Source organism: Lepidochelys kempii, chromosome 8, assembly GCF_965140285.1.
Source record: "Lepidochelys kempii isolate rLepKem1 chromosome 8, rLepKem1.hap1, whole genome shotgun sequence".
NCBI lineage: Eukaryota > Metazoa > Chordata > Testudines > Cheloniidae > Lepidochelys > Lepidochelys kempii.
The window spans coordinates 29086391-29110669 of record NC_136387.1 but is presented as its reverse complement, the minus strand read 5'-3'; the positions used below and the strand labels follow the sequence as shown (position 1 = coordinate 29110669).

At 41.7% G+C, this 24279-nt stretch overlaps 1 protein-coding gene across 5 annotated transcripts in view; it reads right to left on the bottom strand.

Annotated features, from left to right (window-relative positions):
- Positions 1-24279, bottom strand: part of TENM2 (teneurin transmembrane protein 2) — a 1082146-nt gene that overhangs the window by 117117 nt on the left and 940750 nt on the right. For all 5 annotated transcript variants that reach the window (XM_073355925.1, XM_073355928.1, XM_073355933.1 and 2 more), the window contains 2 exons: positions 14046-14240; positions 5713-5913 (listed from right to left, as the gene is read on the bottom strand). In XM_073355925.1, the coding sequence (XP_073212026.1) occupies positions 5713-5913; positions 14046-14240 (396 nt within the window). The remainder of the gene's footprint in view (positions 1-5712; positions 5914-14045; positions 14241-24279) is intronic.

The following is a 24279-nucleotide window of genomic DNA, read 5'->3' as shown; positions in this document are numbered from 1 at the left end:
GGAATGGGTCACTAAACATGTGGTGAAAAGTGACTAGAATTGGCACTTTGTTTCTGTAAACTATATGCAGAGTGTGGCATGCTCATATGCCCACCAAAATGAGACTTTGCTTTTTATTAAAAATCGCCCAAAATAACACATGCTGCTAATTTAATGCAGGACTGACAGTGCTAGAGACAGTGTCTCTTCTATTCAGGTGCACATAAACTTCTTCATGCTGCTCCAACAACATGCCTCTGTCCTGGCTTTGAGGGGCTCTTTCTATCTATACAGTAACCACCCCCCATGGCACCGTGTCTCAGAGCCCAGATCAATTGACTTGGGCTTGCGCTATGATGCTAAAAATAGCAGTGTAGATGTTCCCATCTGAGCTGGAACCTAGGCTCCAAGATCCTCCCTCCTCCTGTACACTGCCATTTTTAGCCCAGCAGCATGAGCCCCATTTGACCCAGAATCTGAAACACACTGCTGTAGATCTTTTTTTTTTTTTTTTTTTTGCAGGTACCCTCACATCGCCCTGCTGTGATTGCCAACAAGGGAAATAATTAGTGGCAGCTGTGATGGGTGTGTGAAGTGGACGTTTGACTGCTAAGAACTAGACTGAGGTCCATGTAAACTCATTCCATGAAGAATGACAACAATTTGGGGTCACTCACAGTGGTTTGAACTGGTAACTAGGAAGAGAGGGGCTCTGCATTCTATTGCCAATTCCCTGAGTCTTTCAGTCTCACCCCCACACACTAGCTTTTACAACTCTGGGACAGTGACAGTTATGAAGTGGGTTCTAGCCCACAAAAGCTTATGCCCAAATAAATCTGTTAGTCTTTAAGGTGCCACTGGACTCCTTGTTATTTTTGGGGATACAGACTAACACGGCTACCCCCTGATAGGGAGCAGTATGACTGCTCAGAGCTCCGGTACGAAACTGCAGAAAAACCTGAGTGTCTCTGGATTAAGTTTAGAAGTGTGTGCAACAAGAGTGATGTAGTGGTGGGAGTCTGCTATAGACCACCGGACCAGGGGGATGAGGTGGATGAGGCTTTCTTCCGGCAGCTCACGGAAGCTACTAGATCGCATGCCCTGATTCTCATGGGTGACTTTAATTTTCCTGATATCTGCTGGGAGAGCAATACAGCGGTGCATAGACAATCCAGGAAGTTTTTGGAAAGCGTAGGGGACAATTTCCTGGCGCAAGTGCTAGAGGAGCCAACTAGGGGGGGTGCTTTTCTTGACCTGCTGCTCACAAACCGGGTAGAATTAGTGGGGGAAGCAAAAGTGGATGGGAATCTGGGAGGCAGTGACCATGAGTTGGTTGAGTTCAGGATCCTGACGCAGGGAACAAAGGTAAGCAGCAGGATACGGACCCTGGACTTCAGGAAAGCAGACTTCGACTCCCTCAGGGAACAGATGGCCAGGATCCCCTGGGGGACTAACTTGAAGGGGAAAGGAGTCCAGGAGAGCTGGCTGTATTTCAAGGAATCCCTGTTGAGGTTACAGGGACAAACCATCCCGATGAGTCGAAAAAATAGTAAATATGGCAGGCGACCAGCTTGGCTTAATGGTGAAATCCTAGCGGATCTTAAACATAAAAAAGAAGCTTACAAGAAGTGGAAGGTTGGACATATGACCAGGGAAGAGTATAAAAATATTGCTCGGGCATGTAGGAATGTTATCAGGAGGGCCAAATCGCACCTGGAGCTGCAGCTAGCCAGAGATGTCAAGAGTAACAAGAAGGGTTTCTTCAGGTATGTTGGCAACAAGAAGAAAGCCAAGGAATGTGTGGGCCCCTTACTGAATGAGGGAGGCAACCTAGTGACAGAGGATGTGGAAAAAGCTAATGTACTCAATGCTTTTTTTGCCTCTGTTTTCACTAACAAGGTCAGCTCCCAGACTGCTGCGCTGGGCATCACAAAATGCAGAAGAGATGGCCAGCCCTCTGTGGAGATAGAGGCGGTTAGGGACTATTTAGAAAAGCTGGACGTGCACAAGTCCATGGGGCCGGACGAGTTGCATCCGAGAGTGCTGAAGGAATTGGCGGCTGTGATTGCAGAGCCACTGGCCATTATCTTTGAAAACTCGTGGCGAACCGGGGAAGTCCCGGATGACTGGAAAAAGGCTAATGTAGTGCCAATCTTTAAAAAAGGGAAGAAGGAAGATCCTGGGAACTACAGGCCAGTCAGCCTCACCTCAGTCCCTGGAAAAATCATGGAGCAGGTCCTCAAAGAATCAATCCTGAAGCACTTGCATGAGAGGAAAATGATCAGGAACAGCCAGCATGGATTCACCAAGGGAAGGTCATGCCTGACTAATCTAATCGCCTTTTATGATGAGATTACTGGTTCTGTGGATGAAGGGAAAGCAGTGGATGTATTGTTTCTTGACTTTAGCAAAGCTTTTGACACGGTCTCCCATAGTATTCTTGTCAGCAAGTTAAGGAAGTATGGGCTGGATGAATGCACTATAAGGTGGGTAGAAAGCTGGCTAGATTGTCGGGCTCAACGGGTAGTGATCAATGGCTCCATGTCTAGTTGGCAGCCGGTATCAAGTGGAGTGCCCCAAGGGTCGGTCCTGGGGCCGGTTTTATTCAATATCTTCATAAATGATCTGGAGGATGGTGTGGATTGCACTCTCAGCAAATTTGCGGATGATACTAAACTGGGAGGAGTGGTAGATACGCTGGAGGGGAGGGATAGGATACAGAAGGACCTAGACCAATTGGAAGATTGGGCCAAAAGGAATCTGATGAGGTTCAATAAGGATAAGTGCAGGGTCCTGCACTTAGGACGGAAGAACCCAATGCACAGCTACAGACTAGGGACCGAATGGCTAGGCAGCAGTTCTGCAGAAAAGGACCTAGGGGTGACAGTGGACGAGAAGCTGGATATGAGTCAGCAGTGTGCCCTTGTTGCCAAGAAGGCCAATGGCATTTTGGGATGTATAAGTAGGGGCATAGTGAGCAGATCGAGGGACGTGATCGTTCCCCTCTATTCGACATTGGTGAGGCCTCATCTGGAGTACTGTGTCCAGTTTTGGGCCCCACACTTCAAGAAGGATGTGGATAAATTGGAGAGAGTCCAGCGAAGGGCAACAAAAATGATTAGGGGACTGGAACACATGAGTTATGAGGAGAGGCTGAGGGAGCTGGGATTGTTTAGCCTGCAGAAGAGAAGAATGAGGGGGGATTTGATAGCTGCTTTCAACTACCTGAAAGGGGGTTCCAAAGAGGATGGCTCTAGACTGTTCTCAATGGTAGCAGATGACAGAACGAGGAGTAATGGTCTCAAGTTGCAGTGGGGGAGGTTTAGATTGGATATTAGGAAAAACTTTTTCACTAAGAGGGTGGTGAAACACTGGAATGCGTTACCTAGGGAGGTGGTAGAATCTCCTTCCTTAGAGGTTTTTAAGGTCAGGCTTGACAAAGCCCTGGCTGGGATGATTTAACTGGGAATTGGTCCTGCTTTGAGCAGGGGGTTGGACTAGATGACCTTCTGGGGTCCCTTCCAACCCTGATATTCTATGATTCTATGATTCTATGATACTTGACAGTTGTGGAAGAGTTAACTGTTGTTTTCCGCATCATCACTGAAATTTCCAGTTAAATGCTCATTGATGAACTTTTAGGGCAGTTGATGATACATGAATCAGAAAGACCCAACTTGATATTCGTTTACCAGGTATGCTGTTAGCTCTGCTGGCAGTTAGAATAATCTTGCCTTTACTTAAGACAGCTAACTAAACTGGACATGGATGGAAAACAAATGTGCACCTCAAAGTACCATTTTTAGAGTCTTGCTGTGAAACCAGCTGCTTAGATTTTTCCATTTGAACTGCTAAAGAGGAGAAAATAATCTTAATTTTAGTACGGTTTTGCTATTATTTTCTATAAATAAGTAGTATTTATGATGTGCAACACAAAGCAAAACAGAAAATATACCTAGCAGACAATGGGCTGTTCATATCTGTGGCAGCCCACTGGAACGGGATAACTTCTGCAGTGAGCTAGGTGCCAGTTTTTAAATGGTTAAACAACAAACTTAGAATTTGGCAGTCTGCACCTTTTAATTAGTAACTAACCAAAAAAGGTAACTGCTTGGTTACAGCACTTTAAACAAAGGCATTGACCTGGCCCTGGGATTCTGGATAAAGACTAGAGCAGTGTTTCCAAATTGGGGTCCACGGACCCCTGGGGATTCCCAAGGGTACTCCAGGGGTTCCACAGGCCCTGCTGATCAACTCCTTCCCCTCTCTCCCTCAACTCCTCCCCGTCTCTCCCAGCGCCTACACTCCAGGGAACAGCTCTATCTCCCAGAGGCTACTGAAGCCAAACCGGGAGATTGTAGGAACTAAAAGTCCATCAGTGCAGTGGGGCTAAGGCAGGCTCCCTACCACTCCCGGATGCAGTCCGCACATCCCTGCAGCCCCTGTGGGGGGGGGGGGGCAGGGAGTCTCCGTGTGCTGCCCCCACCCCGAGCACTGACTCCGTAGCTCCCATTGGCTGGGAACTGCGGCCAATGTGAGCTGCGAGGGTGGTGCCTGTGGGAAGGGGCTGTGCACGGAGATCCCCTGGCTCCCCCACCTAGAAGCCATTGCCAGAGAGCCGCCGGAGGTAAGCACCACACTCTGCACCCCAACCCACTGCCCTAGCTCAGAGTCCACATCCCCACCCCTTCCCAGAGCCTGCAGCCCCCACCCCCTCCTACACCCAAACTCCCTCCCAGAGCCTGCACCCCTCACACCCACCCCAACCACTTGCCCCAGCCCTGAGCCCACACCCAAACTTCCTCCCAGAGCCTGCACCTGCACCCAAACTCCCCCCAGAGCCCACACTCTGCATCCCCTCCTGCACTCAAACTACCCCCAAAGCCCACATCCTGCCCCAGCTTGGTGAAAGTGAGTGAGGGTGGGGGGAAAGTGAGCGACGGAGGGAGGGAGGGGAGATAGAGTGAACGGGCGGCGGGAAGAGGTGGGGCGGGGCTGGGGCTTTGGGGGAAGGGGTGGAGTTGGGTAGGACCTGGGGCTGAGTAGGGGATTTGGGGATCCCCAAAATGTTTAAATTAAAATGGGGGTCCTTGGGTTGCTGAAGTTTGAGAACCGCTGGACTAGAGCACTCAGGAGTGCTCCCACACTAGCTTCACCCAGCACTCCCCCTAAAATAAGGCAGGCAAGCTTTCTTAACTCGTCTGTTGGCTCCTGATAGGTTATTTTCTCTTACTAGCCCATCTAGGCCATCGAAGGGCTATATCTTGTTGGTACCCTGGCCATAGTGAATATTTCCTAGGTTGTGCGTATCAGGGCACCTCCAGTTTGGGGCAGAGAAGGCCTGATAGATATCACAATTCTGAAAGTATTTTAAAATTATTCCTTATTAGTAAAAACCCTGTTGTTTATGAATGGGGACACTGAGACACAAAGAGGTGAAGTGACTTACCACAGGCCACAGTGTCAGAATAGGGAAGTGGAACACAGTATTTCCTAGATCCCAGTCCTGTGTTCAGAACACTACAATGTATAGTATCTATCATGTAGCTGCTAATTTATAATGACTAGAGTATAACGAACTGTTCACTGATCAGATGCTGAAAGAGTAATGTAAGTCTCATGTAAATAATTTGTATTTTAAACTTGTATTTGATATTCAAATGTTAATCAGTATAGTAAACAGGACTATACTTTGCAGATTATTGCAAAGCAGAATAGAAATATTTTTCTTACCAACGGAGCAGTCAGGACCCATCCAGTTAGGATCACAGCTACAGAGGCCTGTGTCAGAGAGGTATGTCCCATGGCCACTACATTGGTCTGGACACTGGGCTCTGGGAAGTTCACAGTTTAGGCCACCCCAGCCTGGGCTACAGAGACATTCTCCATTCAAGCAAACACCTTGATTGGAGCAGGTTGGATCCAAGCAATCAACTGAACAAAGAAAACAAAACAAATACTGTGTGAATAAAGGTTGGTTCCTACAGTGTATAGTCTGGATGATACTGCTGGATGGATCAGTGCTTGTTAGTTTATACTATTGCAGTGAATACACCAAACTCTTGCAGTTGTTTTTTAGACCATTTATATCTGTTTTGAGAACTGGTGAATATAAAATGTCTTTCTATTTGCTAGGACACAGGCTCTAAAAGTGGAAAAAATAATTTACCAACTTTAACTAATTGTTATGATTGTTACCAATGTTATAGTACTGTAAAAGAGAAATATTATTAAACCAATGTTACACATGGAAAATGGAAGCACAGATTTGCGAAGTGACTTGCCCATGGTCATAGAGATTAACATTTTCAAAAGCACCTACATGACTTTGGAGCTCAAGTCCCATTTTCAAAAGTGACTTGAATATTTAGGGGCCTAAGACTCACTGACTTTCAGGTTCCGTTAGGCTTTTAAGTCACTCATGAGCTTTTGAATATTTTATTCATAGTCATTGGCTGAGCTGTGATTCGAACCTAAGAATCCCATTGCCTAAACCCTGTTCCAACCAGTAGCCATGTTTCTTCTCTTAACAAAAGCCACAGATACATCTTCCCCATTTCTCAATCTGAAAAAATGGTAATTGCTTAAAATGGGATTTTTTTAAGGTGGTGGAAAGACATTGCAGGTGTCATCTTGGATTTCACTGAACAATGGGATGCTATTGCTGTATCAGAAGTGAACTCATGGTGACATCATCGTTTTCAAGGTGTTTACCTTATATCAAGCATTTGTTTAAGTGAACTGCACTTTATTGTAAATGTCAACTTAAAGGTTTATGAACAGCCTTCCACTATGGAACTGATGACCAAGATCAAACTGATGTCCTGAATAAAATGAATTAATGCCACGACTAGTGTATATTAGTTCACAACTCAAGAACTAAGAATGATTGGCATTCGCTCTTGAGGCAATATGAAGTTCGGAGTGTATAATGAAAGTGATTTATCTCTCATCTTTTCCCAAAGATTATCTTTCTAAATGAAGGAAGAGAGAATTTCACTGAACCCTGCATGAACAATACCTGATCCTTCAAATCTCAGCCTTTGCCATAAACACAAATGCTTATCAAATTATTTTAAGACATTATAGAACCTTTAAACATGAGTATATTGATCAGGTACTATGCACAGGATTGAAGCAGACATGAATTTAGAGATAACAGGAGTCATCAAAATTGTTTTGATTTTAATTCAGATTACAATACTACAGGAATAAATTACTATAGCATTTCTAGTGAGATTATGGACTATAATGATGGCACTGGCCACATTTTTTCAAATAATTTAATATTCAGTTAATTGGTTTTGGAAATATAACACATTTCACTATTTATAGGCAAACCTAGAGGGTTTGGATGTTAAGTTCAGATAAGCTTCCAATAATTCAGAAGTTTATCCAAAAATTTCTTTGGTCTATAAATCAAGCTGGACATTTCAGAAGAACAGAGTCCCACTTTTGAGATGTTGGTACTTTCTGCTTTTGGCAGGATCCAAAATACTGTCAAAAGTCAGAATAGTTTCTTTCGTGGTATTTTGGTATTTCTTCTCAATCCAGCACATAATTTATTTGTTAATTTTTTATTAATTATTATTATTATAAAAAGACCCTCCAAACTAACTTTTAATGATCCTCAGAGCTCATCCTGACTCTGGGGAAAAGATTACAGTTTGGTGAATTTTATCTGTTATATTTAAAAGAAATTTTAGAATGGACAAATCCCAAAGTTTATTTTTAAAAAAGAGATCGGAAAATGTGTGTGTTGTTTTAAATTTCTGCCTTGAAGTACAGATAGCCATAAAAAGTATTGTTGAATACTGATGTGGGGTAGCTTTTAGGAATGTATAACAATCCACTTAAAATTGAAGCAATAATAAAAGCAATGCAGAAAGAATGAAAAATACATTCCGCTTACAGATGAATTAGCCATCTTTCCACTTTCTTGAATTATGGTACAACGGCAAAGGAAAAGCAGTCGAGATTTATTACCTCAGAATACTCCTGTCATCACCCACCCCCCCACACACACACATTTTATGGAATAACTTGCGCTAAACCTCTCTATCTATTGTTCTAGATAAATAAATTTTATAACTATTTAAAATCCATCATCTGGCTGAGCAACAGCATTCAGACTTTAAAGGAGCAGAGAGTTTAGTTTGGCTTCAAATCTTGTTCCAATTTTATACAATGCTTTTAGGGTTGATATCTAGGGCCAGATCCTCAGCTGGTGTAAATTAGCAGAAATTCATTCACTCCAGTGACGCTAAACTGATTTACTCCAGCTAAGGTTCTAGCCCCACATCTTCAGAAGGGGGTTATTTATTTAATAAGGATTTAGAAATGGAGTCTCCGTGGTGTTTAAACAAAGGATAGTGTGCTTTAGCAGTTAAGTATGTGAGACTTAGAACCCAGAGCCCCTTGGCAGCTTAGATCATTAGAACTCATTTAGTGTTGGGCTCTCTGTAGATTTGACAAAAAGGGTAGAGAATGCAATTTGTATCCCTAAGGGCAAAAAAAGAGGTCAAGGAGTTTTCGGAACAATATGTACTCTAAACCTCCAAAGAATCATGAATTACACTTATGAAGTTAAATGTCATTGAAAAATGACTCAACCATGAAGCTGACAAGAAAAACACTGTTAACTTAACCTAATTTGTCAATTTCACTTGTCTCTCCCCAAACCATATTGAATGAAACCTGACAAATATGCCATTTCATTTTCATGTGCAAATTTGTTAATCGAGCAAGAGTGTTTATGCAGCAAAAATTGTGGATTGCAAATATCGATTCTGGTGCCACCGCCATTTCAGGTAAATTGTTTGAATGACATGACTATGATGAATATCAGAAATAAAAAGCTAACTGGAAGAAAAAAAATGCTGACCCACAGCTGCTAATTCCATTTCCCAGTTGGAAAATGGCATATGAATCAAACTGACCCATTCTTTTCAGACACACAAATCAATAGAAGAGATTTCATACTTTAATATAAAATCAGGTATGTTTACCTGTTCCGTTGTGCAGTTAATTCATTTAGAAAATTTAAATAAGACTGGGTGAATGCTTAAACTGTTGAGAAACCATTTCATATTCCATCCTTTATTCAATAGCTCCTGAATTAATGTGTAAAATATTTACAGAAGGGAAATAATTTTGAGGTAGCAATATCATTGCTATGGAATTTTTATTTTATTTGCCAAATGATATATGCAAAAGGTTATTTTAACCTTTCTTTTCATGTTATTGTCCCTTCCAAGTTTGCAGTTAATACAGCTTGCCTTCTGCAATCCACTTATCTTTTAAAAACCTTATCCTTTCAAGCATTGCTTATTAAATCATCTACATCCTCCTTCCTAACATACAAATTCACTGCTCAGAAACTTTGTTAATACACAGTTAAAGTTGATTGGCATTCACACCCTTCCAAAATGTTCAGCGCAGGTATTACTTAAATACTCTGAAAACCAGGACAAAAAAGAGTTAAGGTTGCCCCTCAACCTTAAACTCAGCCCTTTCGAGCTGGCAAGAGACACTGTGGATATATTATCAGAGTGGTAGCCGTATTAGTCTGGATCTCTAAAAGCGACAAAGAGTCCTGTGGCACCTTACAGACTAACAGATGTATTGGAGCATAAACTTTCGTGGGTGAATACCCATGCATCCGACGAAGTGGGTATTCACCCACGAAAGCTTATGCTCCAATACATCTGTTAGTCTGTAAGGTGCCACAGGACTCTTTGTGGATATATTATGAAGTATGTTTCAGCCAGGGCTGCCTTATCATAAACAGATAGGAGGAATGACTAAGTAAGAGTGCTACTTTACGTGCTGTGCCCCAGATAATTGTATTCTCTCGTTGCTCTACAGGGGGCGCTTCAACTGCCTTCATTGTGTTAGGGACAACTGTACAGATCGGTGCAGGAATTATTTGCAGTAGGTCGCCACAGCTCATGCTACGATATGAGGAAAGGTGTCTCTCCACCAAACGGATCACAAATACCTCGTTTCTGTGCTGTGTTAGGTTGCTTGTAGAAGCAGAGAAGCACAATAGTCTATTCTTGCTCTGAGGATTTGTAACAATAAGGTAGCATATATGAGAGTGCTCTACAGGGCAGAGGAGATGTTCCATGGGGAATTCTTAGACCAAAGGGTCAAAGGATGGTAGCATCTGGGGCGATCTTTATACTCAGATACCAGCTCTGCCTCCTTCTGCCCCTTATACAGATATTGTAAGTATCAAAAAATGTTGATGTCACATGATTTTTAGGGGGGCTATATCTGTGGCAGCACTTGCTTAAAGGGCCTCAAATTTGGATCACTAACCCTACTCTGAATCCCCATGAGGCAATCTGAGTAAGTATGGAAAACTGGCTGCTGAAATCCACAAAGTACTCTAAATAGTAAGTTAGCCTCACCTTAACTATATTGATGCCACAACCCTTCTATAATTTCTTATGACTTTTGGGATTACAATTTATAATTAGCCTAGAATTTAATTAATGGCAAATGTTTATGGAATCCCTAAAAGACTCCAATACGTATTTGGGCAAAACGGCACCTAGAATGCTGTGTTCTGCTCTGGAAACCTCAGAATCAGAAAGATGCAGAGAAATTGGAGGGAATCTGAAGAAAAGCAACAAAAATGATTAAGTGTCAGGAGGAACTATTTCATGAGGACAGCTACAAATTAATAAATATGTATAACCTGGCTAAATGATAAAAAAGAAGATAGGATTGGTCATAGCTGTCTATAAGCTTATAAAAACCAAGGTAGGAGGGGAATTGTTTAGTGTGGCACAAAATGGAATTAATAGGGTGAAATGAAAGACAGGTAAGTTTAGGCTAACTATCAGGAAAGCCCTCCTAATACTGACATCTTTTAGATTATTCTTTTGAATCTACCACATTTTACCAAGGGATGAGGTGGAATCCCATAACTAATTTTAAACTAGACTGAACAAAAGGTAATGTTTGTATTTAATGGAACGTTCCTGCACCCTGGAATGGGATGGATGCACAAAGATGTGCTTTAATCAGTCTTTTCTACCACTGCTGATTTCTATGCAATTCCATGAGAATGTCAGATATATTTGGGCATTTTATTGTACAATGTTGTAAGAACCCCCTCTAATCACCTACTGCCAGCTGAACTGTAAATTTCCCTTTCTGGGAGTTCCGAATCCCCAACCACTTCTGGCATGATCCAAAGCCCACTGAAATCAATGGAAAGATCTCCACTGACTTTTGGATTAAATCCTTAATCCATATGGTGCTGTAAACAATTCCTGGGAGAAGGTGACAGGAAAACACTCTATAGCAGCTGGTTTAATTAACCCAGTGTTGATAGTCTAGTAGTGACGCTAAGGATTATGGGCATCTATCTGGTTCCAGTGAAGTAAATGACAAAAATCCCATTCACTTATGAGGATGGAGGATCTGATCTTTCCAGAACAGATCTGAAACACAGTGGTACTGGGTGGGGAAACCCTGTATTTTCTCCAACCATGTTCTTTGATGGGAGAAGAATTATTTACTATCCTATGAGATGAATTGGTGCTCTCAATCTAGTTCCTAGCAGACAGACACCTCCTACACCACAGTTAGACTGCTCAGTAGAGAGCCAAGGATTGAATTGGTATGGTCACAGACCTACCATCTCAACCCAAGCTGAAACACTGGCCGATCCAGATGAACTAACTTGACTTGAACTTGAACTTGAACTAACGCGGCCCTGTTGTGAGGATAAGCAGAGGACTTCAGAGATGTCTATCTAGGAACCCTCTGGAGCAGGAGTGGGCAAACTATGGCCGGGGGGGCTGCATCTGGCCCTTCAGACATTTTAATCCAGCCCTCGAGCTCCCTTGGGGAGCCAGGTCTGGGGCTTGTGCTGCTCTGGTACTCCAGCCAGGGAGTGGGGTCAGGAGCTTGCACTGCTTGGCTCCCAGAAGCAGCAGCATGTCCCCTCTCTGGCTCCTCGCATAGGGACAGCCAGGGGGATATGCATGCTGCCCGCCCCAAGCACCACCCTTGCAGCTCCCATTGGCCATGAACCGGGGGTGGTGCCTGCAGATGGTGTATGCAGAGCTGCCTGGTCGTGCCTCTGCATAGGAGCCTGTCAAGGTTCCTTCCCCACTCTGAACTCTAGGGTACACATGTGGGGACCTGCATAAAAGACCCCCTAAGCTTATTCTTACCAGCTTAGGTTAAAAACTTCTTCAAGCTACAAACTTTGCATTGTCCTTGAACAGTATGCTGCCACCACCAAGTGTTTTAAACAAAGAACAGGGAAAGAGACCACTTGGAGACATCTTCCCCAAAATACCCCCCCGAAGCCCTACACCCCATTTCCTGGGGAAGACTTGATAATAATCCTCACCAATTGGTATGGGTGAACACAGACCCAACCCTTGGATTTAAGAACAATTAAAATGCAATCAGGTTCTTAAAAGAATTTTAATTAAAGAAAAGGTAAAAGAATCACCTCTGTAAAATCAGGATGGTAAATACCTTACAGGATAATCAGATTCAAAACATAGAGAATCCCTCTAGGCAAAACCTTAAATTACAAAAAGACACAAAAACAGAAATATACATTCCCTCCAGCACAACTTATTTTACAAGCCATTAAACAAAAGAAAATCTAACGCATTTTCTAGCTAGATTACTTACTAATTTAACAGGAGTTGTAAGGCTGCATTCCTGATCTGTTCCCGGCAAAAGCATCACACAGACAGACCAAACCCTTTGTTCCCCCCACTCCAGATTTGAAAGAATCTTGTCCCCACATTGGCCATTTTGGGTCAGGTGCCAGCGGGATTACCGTAGCTTCTTAACCCTTTAGAGGTGAAAGAATTTTGCCTCTGGCCAGGAGGGATTTTATAGCACTGTATACAGAAAGGTGGTTACCCTTCCCTTTATATTTATGACAGAGCCAGAGGGGTTACATGCCGTGGCTTCTGGGAGCTGCTTGAGGTAAGCACCACCTGAAGTCTGCACCCCTGACCTCCCACCCCGTGCCCCAACCCCTTGTCCCAGCCCTGATCCCCCTCCCGCCCTCTGAATCCCTCAGTCCCAACCCAGAGCAACCTTCTGCATCCCCAACACCTCATTCCCAGCCCTGCCCCAAAGCCCATACCCCTACCCAGAGCCCTCACCCCCTTCCGCACCTCAACCCCCAATTTCGTGAGCATTCATGGCCTACCATACAATTTCCATACCCAGATGTGGCCCTTGGCCCAAAAAGTTTGCCCACCCTTGCTTTGGAACATTAAATTCCCTTTTTAAGACAACAATATTAAAAAGAGACAACGCTCCAATTTATCTAGGTTGCAACAGAAGAGATGAGGAACAAACGCCACTGGGCTTGATCTATGACCATATTTGGTGACGCCATTTTGTTAAACCCTCTCATTTTTGTCTACACAAAAACTGCGGCTACTTAAATTTTCAATACAAGGAGCTTTTTAGCATTCATTAAATTGGTGTCTTTTCTATGTACCATCTACTTTTCTATACTTCTTTGAGACTGTCTGTAACAAGAGTGATTTACCCTATATGATGCCTCAAGTGACATGGTTACCTGCAGTCTCCTAAATCCATCTCCTCTTTTTCTGCATTAACTATGACTGAAACATTTGCCTTTTGTCGGTTTTCAATTATGTCATTTTCTCTACCACTTTTCTCATTTGCTTGTTTCACCATTTTACATTTTTAAAATGTTCAATAAATATAATCCATTAAAAAAAAGAAAGAAAAGAATCATCTTGACTCTTCAATGAAAGAATCACTCAGATTTACCTGTGGCAGACAATTCTACCACTGCAGAATAATAAGGACCTTAACTACATGACAGATCAAAAAATATAATTTAAAGTTTCACAGGCCTGTAAAACTGGAAGTACCAAAATTTTGAAATCCCCTCCCTCCTCAGTACTCTCTGTTATAGTAGTTTTACACTCCAGTATAATCATAGCATTTTCTCCTCTTTCCTGCCCTCCCTCCCGTTTAGCTCCACACACCACAAGACGAGCTCAAAGCACAGACAGAGTTTGTACTGTAGCATTTACCTTCCTCACAGTTTTCTCCTTTGTAGCCAACAGAGCAGACACAGGTTCCTTCAACACAAGAACCATGACCTCCACAAGAGGGATCAATACACTGGCTGATGGGTACATCACATTCTGGCCCTTTCCAACCACTGTAGCACAAACAGGTTCCTTTGGAATATTGTCCATTGCCACTGCACAGAACTGGGCAGGCAGCTAGAAAATGGAATGAGATAAAGAGAGCACATTGAGTCATATATGAAAGCCCATAAAAGTGTTCTAAAAATAAACTGCTAAGCGACTGATTGATAAATGTAAAGGTGTTAATTTAATGGAAAATGCTAAGTCAGACTTTAATAATTCAGTTTCTGATTACTCAAAGTATGGGTATGATTAATTATCTGAGGCTAATAAATACAAGCACACACATATGCTGTCGATACTCAATATATAGCTGCTATTCATTAGACTGTGGACTTAATATTCAGAATATATGGAGAAGTCTGGAATGATTATCAAGAACAAGTAAAAATGAATGGATTTGATTCTGATGTCACACTTGGTTTACACCTGAGTAATTCCTGATTTACAGAGAGTAAAGCTCTAATGATGTATTCAAAGTAAGTCTCATTGCGTGATGCTATACAACACTAGCTTGGCCAATATTTTTCTTACATGGTGTTTTTGAATGATCTGTACCCAAAACTTCATCATTTTTATTCCATAACTTTGGGCATCTTGGGCAAAGCAATAATTCAGGCCTACATCTGCATCACCTTCATCCTGCCACTAGGAGAAAGGCTGGGACTGAGAAAGAATGAACAGTGCAAATGGCAATTATATGAACTGCAGTGCCTGCCTAAGACTGAGAGGATGATTACCAGCCACAAAAATGGAGAAAACAAGAATGACAGACAGAGAGAGTCTTAAGAAGGGGCGAGGATGCATTACTTTGCCTGATATTGTTTGGTGGCAGTAGATCTGTTGAAAACTAGGACAATGTTCCCTCCTTTTCCCACTCCCCACCATGACTGGACAGCAACGCTAAGTTCTACAAAGTTAAAAACACTGGTGTGCAAGAGCTGCATTCCATTTTTAAAAAGGCCTTTATTTGTATTATATGATTACTATTATTTTCCCCTTAACTTGAACTACCAGGAATCACTGAAATATCAGATGTAGAATGAAGAAATGAGTTCACAGTGGTACTTCAGCTATTTCTGCATACTACAATTGGGACCTAATACTGCAGTCCTACTTCCTTGAGTTGTCCCATTGATCCCATTAAGAAGACTGGTCCTATTTTGCAATAATCTATACCTTTTTAAAAATGAAAGGATTGATTAGAAGGAATATATTCAGACCAATGTTAATGTGACTCATTTTGTCCCTAGTAGTTAGTCAATATTCAAGGCCATGCAGGTTTTTCCCCTTAGAAGTGAAACTGACGATAGAGCCAGGTATCTGTGATGCAGGCAGATTTATTTACACAAAATGTACATAGTCCTGTTTCTCTGAACACAGCAGGAATCAAAAGGCAGGAGGCAGTTTCTTTACTCACAGTTCCAAGCCCCTTTCTAACCAGCTGTCTGCCTAAAAGCTGACCCACCCCCCGAGATGCTTCAAAAGAATTTCAGTAATTGTACGTTAGCAGAATTTCCAGTCTATTATCTTTTAAATTCATTTAAAAATGACAGATGTTCACATGCAAATTGCCACAGAAGGATATAGAGTAAGGGCCATGTGCTCAGAGACAGCCTCTGATTTTGCAATCCCCAAAATAGGCATGCAAGTATGTGTACTTACATCACTGTGTGTAGACATGTTCTGTACATGCACACAGATATTTGACTGTCTAACTGAGAAGCTGGGTGATCAAACAATGAACTGCATGCACAAATGTGAATGCATGAGGCCAGTTGAAAATTTGGTCAAGTGTCTTTGAATAAAACTTAAGTATCTAATTTTTGCTGGGGTCCAGCAACTAAATATTTACACAATCCAAACTTAACTCAGGTGAACCAACCACATTCGAGTCTACAAAACAGAAGTTTTGTGTGCCTGGGCTTGCAGACATGACTTTATCCCATCATCCTCCCATCCCTGAAGTGTGGGGAGGAGTTGATTTGTGGTAGGCTAGGTTTGCCACAACTTTTGCAGTTTGTCTCCTCAGCCAAAATAGCCTTAAAATGTGTTGCTAGGTTTTTTTTGGGAGGGGAGGGGGGAGAAGGAGTGGATTAAAAATATTGAAAGAAAGAAAGAAAGAAAGAAAGAAAGATCTCTATAGCCAAACTCCACTTCCTCTTGGTTTTTAAGGTGAAAATTATCTTCCCAGTGTAACTTCACAATGTGAAACTCATTCAATAGGAGCCCAGAGTAAAGATTTTTTAACTCTCTCATAGCACCTCTAACAGCTAATATAAATGTAGAGTATATGCTCTTCTGTAACACAGAATATAGCAACAGTAGAATTTTTATTCAGATTCTTAATATTGTTTCATTAACACTCAGTGCTTACCATAATTTCTCTCAAAAAAATCTGCATTCCCAGTGGTAGTGCAATACTTGTATGCTGTTTAGACAAAGCTGCACAATTTCCTAGTTATGTGTTTATATGATATATAAAGGTTTCAGAGTAAGACATTATATCTTCTGCAGTTTCCACAGTATGCATCCGATGAAGTGAGCTGTAGCTCACGAAAGCTTATGCTCAAATAAATTGGTTAGTCTCTAAGGTGCCACAAGTCCTCCTTTTCTTTTTATGATATATAAAGTACAGAACTGCCAAATTAGAAATGAAGTTCTTTATTATTCCACTGGGAACTGTAGTAGAGACAGATATAGTATGAATTTCTTACCAATGATCTCAAAGCTGACCTTCTGGGAATACTTTCTCCAGGGAATAATTAATTCAGCCTCGGTAATAACTCAAACCAGGACTGCCTCTTAACAAAGATTAAGCTGCTGCTACTGATATAGCGTGCATATCGTGTGAGAGGGAGATGGATTATTGTTCACAAGACCAACCATTTCACTCTCAGCATCAAACTCAACTGGAAATAAGGTCCCACTGCTGCAAAGATTTATGTGAAATAGGTCACCTACAACAACCTATTTCATAGATCTGCAAAATAACATTACAGTAAGGTTCTACTACCTGTATCTTTCTTGATTTTTTCCTTAGCAACCCAAGTGAAACATTTCAACAACACATGCTAGTTTATCTCTATATGAATCCTAGTGGGCAAATTCTGCCCTAATGTAAGCAGGTGAAACTTCTGTGTAGCTAATGGAGTTATCCTTTGCTAATGCTAGGGCTGAATTTAGTCCTACAGTCATATATCAAAGCCTTCCAGAATTTAGACTTAGACCAGACCTGGATGACTAAGGTTAGCTTCCTAAATCTTATTTAGGTTCCTGAATGTAAGTAGTCTCATTTTCACTCACTAATGCCACTGAAATCACTATAAGCTGCAAGCCTCAGCCCACCTTTATTTAGGAGCCTGATTTTAGGCACTCTGTTTGAAAACATCAGAAAGGTGGTACAAAGACGGTTTTGCTTGATCTAGTGCTTGCTAAAAATCAGAGATCAAAAGGGGTCAGAGAAATCAATGTTTCAGGTGTGGGGACTTCAGGAGCTGCTGGTTTTGTTTGACAAAACAGGCTCTCCTGAATTCTATTCAGACTCATTTTAATCAACCAGGTGCACATTTTGACATGTAACTGGACCAAGAGTTTATCGTAGGTACCTGTATAGATGTGAAAATGCAAAGATATAAGGCCAGATCCCAGGTTACACTAGGTTATCTTTGTGATGCTCCCCTGGAACAAACCTGCCTTAAATCTGACATAACTGTTCACTAGAGAATCCTCCACAGTATTGGGGGATCCTTAGATTGAGTGGCCCCAAGACCCCTTTTCTCCAGCTATTCCATCCATCTCGTGAAGGGTACATGGCCAGGAAACAAGGGGAATGGCTGAGCTGTCCTTATGCCCTGGAAATTGCTAGCTGTTGTAAGGGCTCCTTAGGGCTGTTGGCAAATGGCACAATTTCAAGGAGCCTTCAGGCTGCTCGTACTTATGCTTAGGAGTTTGCTGGCACAGATCAAACCAGGATCAGGGAAAAGCCAAAGTGACTTTAAGCAACTTTTATACACCACATCCTAAACTGCAGTGAACACTCAGCTCAAGATTTGGGCCACAACAGTTGAAAACTACTTCCCCCTTTACTTACCTGCTAAGATATTACTTCAAGATTCAGGGTTTTCCTGTTTCACTAACATCTAAGGAAGTTTAAGGAATGCTCCCTGTCTCTTTTAGTTTTAGGAATGTCATCAGCTGTTGCAGGAGATATACAGAAACCTAAACTTTGGTCTGCTAGTCAGAATGCTTTGATGTCATTGTTAACCAAAAATGATGCCAGGTTGTGGGACTCTGACAGGACTGTGGTGAAACAGGTATGCACAGAGACTCAAAATACATGGCCATTCACAACAGCCATGATCTACAAGTCTTTAGTTCTGTGGCCCAAACTTGAGGCTTACCAAGTTCCCTGTTCTAGTTCTGTCAAACTGCACATTAGTAAGCAAGAAAGGGATTCACAGAAAAATTTCCAGAAGGACAAAAAACTCATCAGGTGTGTCAAATCTCTGACATTCAGAAACCATGTGGGGAAAGCAGCACACGCTGACTTAAGCACTAAAGTATGGATGCTTTAATTAATCCGGGGTGAATTTAATTGCTTTAGTTAAGTGGAAATTGGGTTAAAAATGATGCAGAGCATGCTGGGGTGTGTTAAAAACATGACATATGAGTTGGATGAATCGATAAATTAAAAGCGCACAGATGTTTTAATTAAACCCAGGGAAGCTAACGAAGATCGCTAGAGACTTTTAAGCCTATGATTAATTCAATTCATTTAAAATACCTGTAGAGATATGGGGATGCCTCCATTTTGAGAGTTATAAAAGTTCTCAATCGATAAGTACTTAAGCTGCTCTACAAAAAAATTCTAGGGTTTTTTAAGAAGTGACTGAGCAGCATTAATTACATAATGAATATTTACATCCTTCTGAATGCTCACAAAACATTTGCTTTGGCCAAAATTTATCAAACAGGTCACCGTTTTTCTCATTATTATTGTCGGTGTAATCTTAGGTGTCAGAGTGAAAGCTTTTTCTACCCCTTCCTGCACTGTCCTACAAATTATCTGCCTCCATTAGATGGCTGCTTTGCTTACAGATATTATAATGTAAACAACAGTCTCACAAAGATGAGTGTATCTCTACACGTGTGTTTACCAGGTGGAATATTGCACCCTGTATCCTGAGACTAATCATTATGGACCCATAACAAATCTTATATTGTAAGCTCTTTGGGAGCAGAGATTATCTTTTTTGGTCTGTGTTTGTACAGTACCTAGCACAATGGGGTCCAGGTAAATGACTAGGGCTTCTAGGTTCTACAGTAATACAATTAATAAATCACTAATAAACCAGCCCCTAGCAATGGACAAATACAAAAAGCATTCAAATATGACAAATATTTAGTGAGACAAATGTGGACCAAATATCCTTTGTCCAATACCTGACTCTATATTTAATGGTAGATTGAGGAGGTGGGAGCCTGCTTGCCACCTCCACTAAGATGAAGTGAGGAGAAGTAATGCAGCTAGCCACCCCGTGGGTCTAGTTGGACCCTTAAAGATGCTGGGTAAGGGAGATGCCACTGTTTTCTCTGAAGAAGTGTTTAGGGATGAGCAATGGTGCTGACCTGCTAGGGAAGGGTTTCAGGCATGGGAAAACTGGAACTGGAAGTTCTTTGGGGACTGGGAAAGGGAAGGGAACATGTTAGCTGATATTTGAAATCAGGTGATTCAGGGTCCAAATAGTACACTAATACAAGCACTTCTGCTTTCAACTATCATCATTTGTGATCTGTGGTGAGCACTAACATTGGTCCTCGGCTTTGAGAATCCTAGGAATAGCGATTGCGTGGCTGATAAAACCCAGGAATGTACACAGCAAGAAATAGTGTTTTCTATCCTCCACTGAGGAGCATTTGAGGGAAATAGAAGTCGAAACAGACAATTGTCACAGGCAAGCACCTGGGAACCTAAGTTAGAGCTCTGTTAACTTCATCACTGAAAAGGGGGAGGAGGAAGGGATATCTAAAATATCTAAACTTGGACACTTCCACTGCTCTTCCAGTACAGACAGCCAATGACGGTAAAAAACAGATGGGCTTTCAAGCTTCTAGGAAAGAAGAGAGAGAAGAACAGTTAAATAGCTGAACTCTCTTGCCCAATGTACAATGCCTTAAGTCCTCCTCACAGGTCTACAATAGACATGCACTGACACACCATGCAAACCTCAACACACACCTGGAAAAGGATAGGGGAGAAAAGAGGCGCCTCTTTAAATATTTTAGATAACATTTTGGCTAACTTTCAAGGGAAGGATGTGTAACCCTTAGCCACTCCTGTGGCAGTGCTCTCGTTAGGGCTGCCTGGCTAAAGCCAGCCGAATTGAGGCAGCAGCCTGGCCAGAGCTAAGATGGACTGCGGCAGCAGACTGCGTAGGGTTGAGGTGGGTTTCTCAGTATAACTTCTAGGTGTTTAATACCAAAATATTCTCAAATTGCTTTGGGTCTCATTTTAATTCACATTATATAAGTTATCATTGTTATCAAAAATGGTTTAACTGAAAGATGCTTAAGTTACCGAGTTCTATACATATAAACCTGCTACAGGTATTGAAATTTGTTGCTAAATTTGAGCAGCGAAATAATTTCGATCGAGCAAGTAAAGCAGTTTGGCAGCTAACTGAGTTTAATCCAACTAGAAGCATTGGTGTTTAATGCAGATGGGTCCAGGCCAAAGATTCAAGTCTAGATTCAAATTCAGATTTTAACATCTCACAAGAACAGGGACATTCAGAGCTGGGGGTTTTGCTTCAGGACCACTCCTATTACTTAGATATGACAAACATATAGGGAGTTGGCACAACAACTTAATTTCATTGCTTAATTTGCAACAATGAATGCAGCTCCACTATTTGCTTAAATGACTTTTAGCATCACCACAAAGTTTTCAAGATGATGCCACCTACAAGCCCAAAGAGAAAGAGTTAAAACTAAATGGAACTTTAAAATATCGGTGCAAGGCTATGGAGACAACGTAACTTGAAAAGAAAACAAAATGCAGATTGTAACAGCAGTAGGTAAGCTAAGACAATTAAACACAAAAATAAACTACATTTAAGCAATGTTAAGTACACAAGAGGAAAAACTTTATGTCATAGTGAGTAAAACAGCAGCCTTGCAAAGCATGATTATTGCAGAACAGTGATTCTCAGACTTTAGCTGAAGATACATAGCACTGGGAAAATATTTTTAACTCATCATAAAGGGGCTGATATGGTCTGGAAAATCCCAGGTATCTCCAAACATGGGATGCCAACTTCTCATGCACTGGAGACCTTACTAAAGCTCTTAGCCACAGGGGATCCATTGACATGAACATTAATTTTAGCTTCCGCATGTATACATACATGCATTTAGGTGAGGGAGCAAGACCTGAGACAAAGCACACTGAAGTCACTGGAAAGACTCCTATTGACTTAATGGGCTTTGGATCAGACCCGGAAAGAACAAGTGAGTGTGGACCTTGCTCACCTTTTAATAAATCTGAAAATCTTATTACAATGCTGTCCACGGAAAAGCTGTTAAGGAGGACATTTTACCAGTGTTTCCAGAAGCTTTCAAGCATCGGTAACAGCAGCACAAACTTTCTGACACTCGCCAGCCAATGTACCTCAGTCCCACTTTGAAGGAACCATAGATTCATAGATACTAAGGTCAGAAGGGACCATTATGATCATCTAGTCCGACCTCCTGCAAAACGCAGGCCACAGAATCTCACCCACCCACTCCTGCGAAAAACCTCTCACCTATGTCTGAGCTATTGAAGTCCTCAAATCGTGGTTTAAAGACTTCAAGGAGCAGAGAATCCTTCGGCAAGTGACCCTTGCCCCATGCTACAGAGGAAGGCGAAAAACCTCCAGGGCCTCTGCCAATCTGCCCTGGAGGAAAATTCCTTCCTGACCCCAAATATGGCGATCAGCTAAAACCTGAGCATATGGGCAAAATTCACCAGCCAGATACCCAGGAAAGAATTTTCTGTAGTAACTCAGATCCCACCGCATCTAACATCTCATCACAGGCCATTGGGCCTATTTACCATGAATATTTAAAGATCAATTAATTACCAAAATCATGAAGCAAGATAATTCTGTTGCAATGTCTTTGGCCTCAGTCTCTAACCCCGAAAGTAAGATGCCTAACTACTGAGGAAATGCAAAAGAAGATGTGCTCCTTGGGATGAGAACACTGTGGAATCAGAAAACCATTATGTCATACAATTTCATTACTTTTCACCTACCAGTGCGGTGGCCAACTGTGGCATCTGGCAATACGGACAACATGACACACACTGCACTATAGGATACAATATTAGTGTATAATTCTATGTATAATCTGATGCCAATTTATATCTTTGTTATAATTCCCCCAGTCAGTCCTTTCCATCCTCTCATCCTACTACTTCCTCCACTCTCAGCTTTGAGTCAGTAGATACTGGTATGCTGCCCTCAAAGATCCAAACTTCTTGCCTGCGAAGTGCCCTCTTTCTCAGCTTCTGAGTCGTTCTTTATTCCTCTTATTCCAGCAGTCCTTGCTATTCGCTCTCCTAAACAACACACTTGCCCCCATTACACATACTGTTGTCCTCTCTGTGTTAGACTGTCAGCTCTTTGGGAAAGGGAACATGCCCACCTCCAGTCTTGCAAATCACCATGCACATGCACATACAAGGAATGTATGATAGCATGGTGTGATATAAAGATTTTATTGGCATGAGTTTGGAATGGCCACTTTACTCATGGATGATAAAGCCCTGAGAAAATTATTAAAGGTCATCCAAAAGGAATGCTAATAAAATCATATACCACACCATCATGTATTGTGTATATACCACATGGGTTACAGAAAAACTATTTTAGAAAAGCTCTAGAAAGCTTTAAAAAAAGGCTATTTCCTCTGCCTGTAAAGCCAATTTCTTTAGTTATCCTGAGTCCAACTCAGCGTTCAAGGAAGGTCACAGAAACTTCTAAAAATGATGACCTAAAATGGTTTTTGTATACCAAAATTGTAGTCACTTTAAAGACTGTTATCTTCATGTTATCAGATGTTCACAAGGCTGGAAGCTGGTAATCATCTCTTTCCAAAAACACCACTTATAGCAATGCAGGGATGGGAGGCTTCTTAAAGGTCTTTTTTGCATGGGCTACAGCATAATCTGTGCACCTGTGTCACAACCATACTTTCTCCGTATGTGACAAGCCTTACATACATTAATAAATGTCCACAATGGCCCTGTCAGGTATTGCAGAGGTAGCTATATGTTCTTGAAGGACAGTAAACTGAAGTGCAGAGTGTTGAATGACTTTCCTTAAGTCACACAGGGAATCAATAGTAGAGCTATAGATAGAACTCAGAAGTCCTGACTTTCCAGTCCCATGTTTTAACCTTTCATATTCAGTAAAATCCATGTGTGGTGGGGTGAGATTTTAGGACTAAAAGTCAGAACTCCTGGGTTCTATTCCTTGCTCTACTATTGACTGGCTGTGTGCCTTAGCCTGGTTTTGGAGTGAGCACCGCAAAGAATGAGTTTAGTTCTTGGCATCGGTTTAGATTGGCAATCATGATGCTGGATTTTATGATGGAGACACCTGTCCACTAGGAACTGGATTAAGGCCACAAACTCATTTCACAAACCCCATGGAACAGCTGACAGATGCCAATGACCATCCATAACTATCAAGCTGGGCTGGAAGTCAATTTATTTGTTCTGCAGTTATATCTGACATGTTTAATGGAGCAAAATACATTTTAATGATGCAAATGATGTAATTTTTTAAGGGCAGGCAGCACTCATGTGAAACTGGGAAGAAACGCACGGTAAAAGTGAAAACTCACACTAAAAACACCATGCTAGCTTTGAACCTGGAGATCTTTGCATGACAACCAATGATATTGCTCACCTGCCAGGAATGCAGAAAATCAGCTGAAAAAATATGTGATTAGCATGATGAAGATTTGGAAATTTATAATGCACTCATCACTAATTGCTGATTCACATAGGCTAAAACTTCAGAACAGGCACATAACAAAAGGTAACCAGTCTTATCTTGGTAAG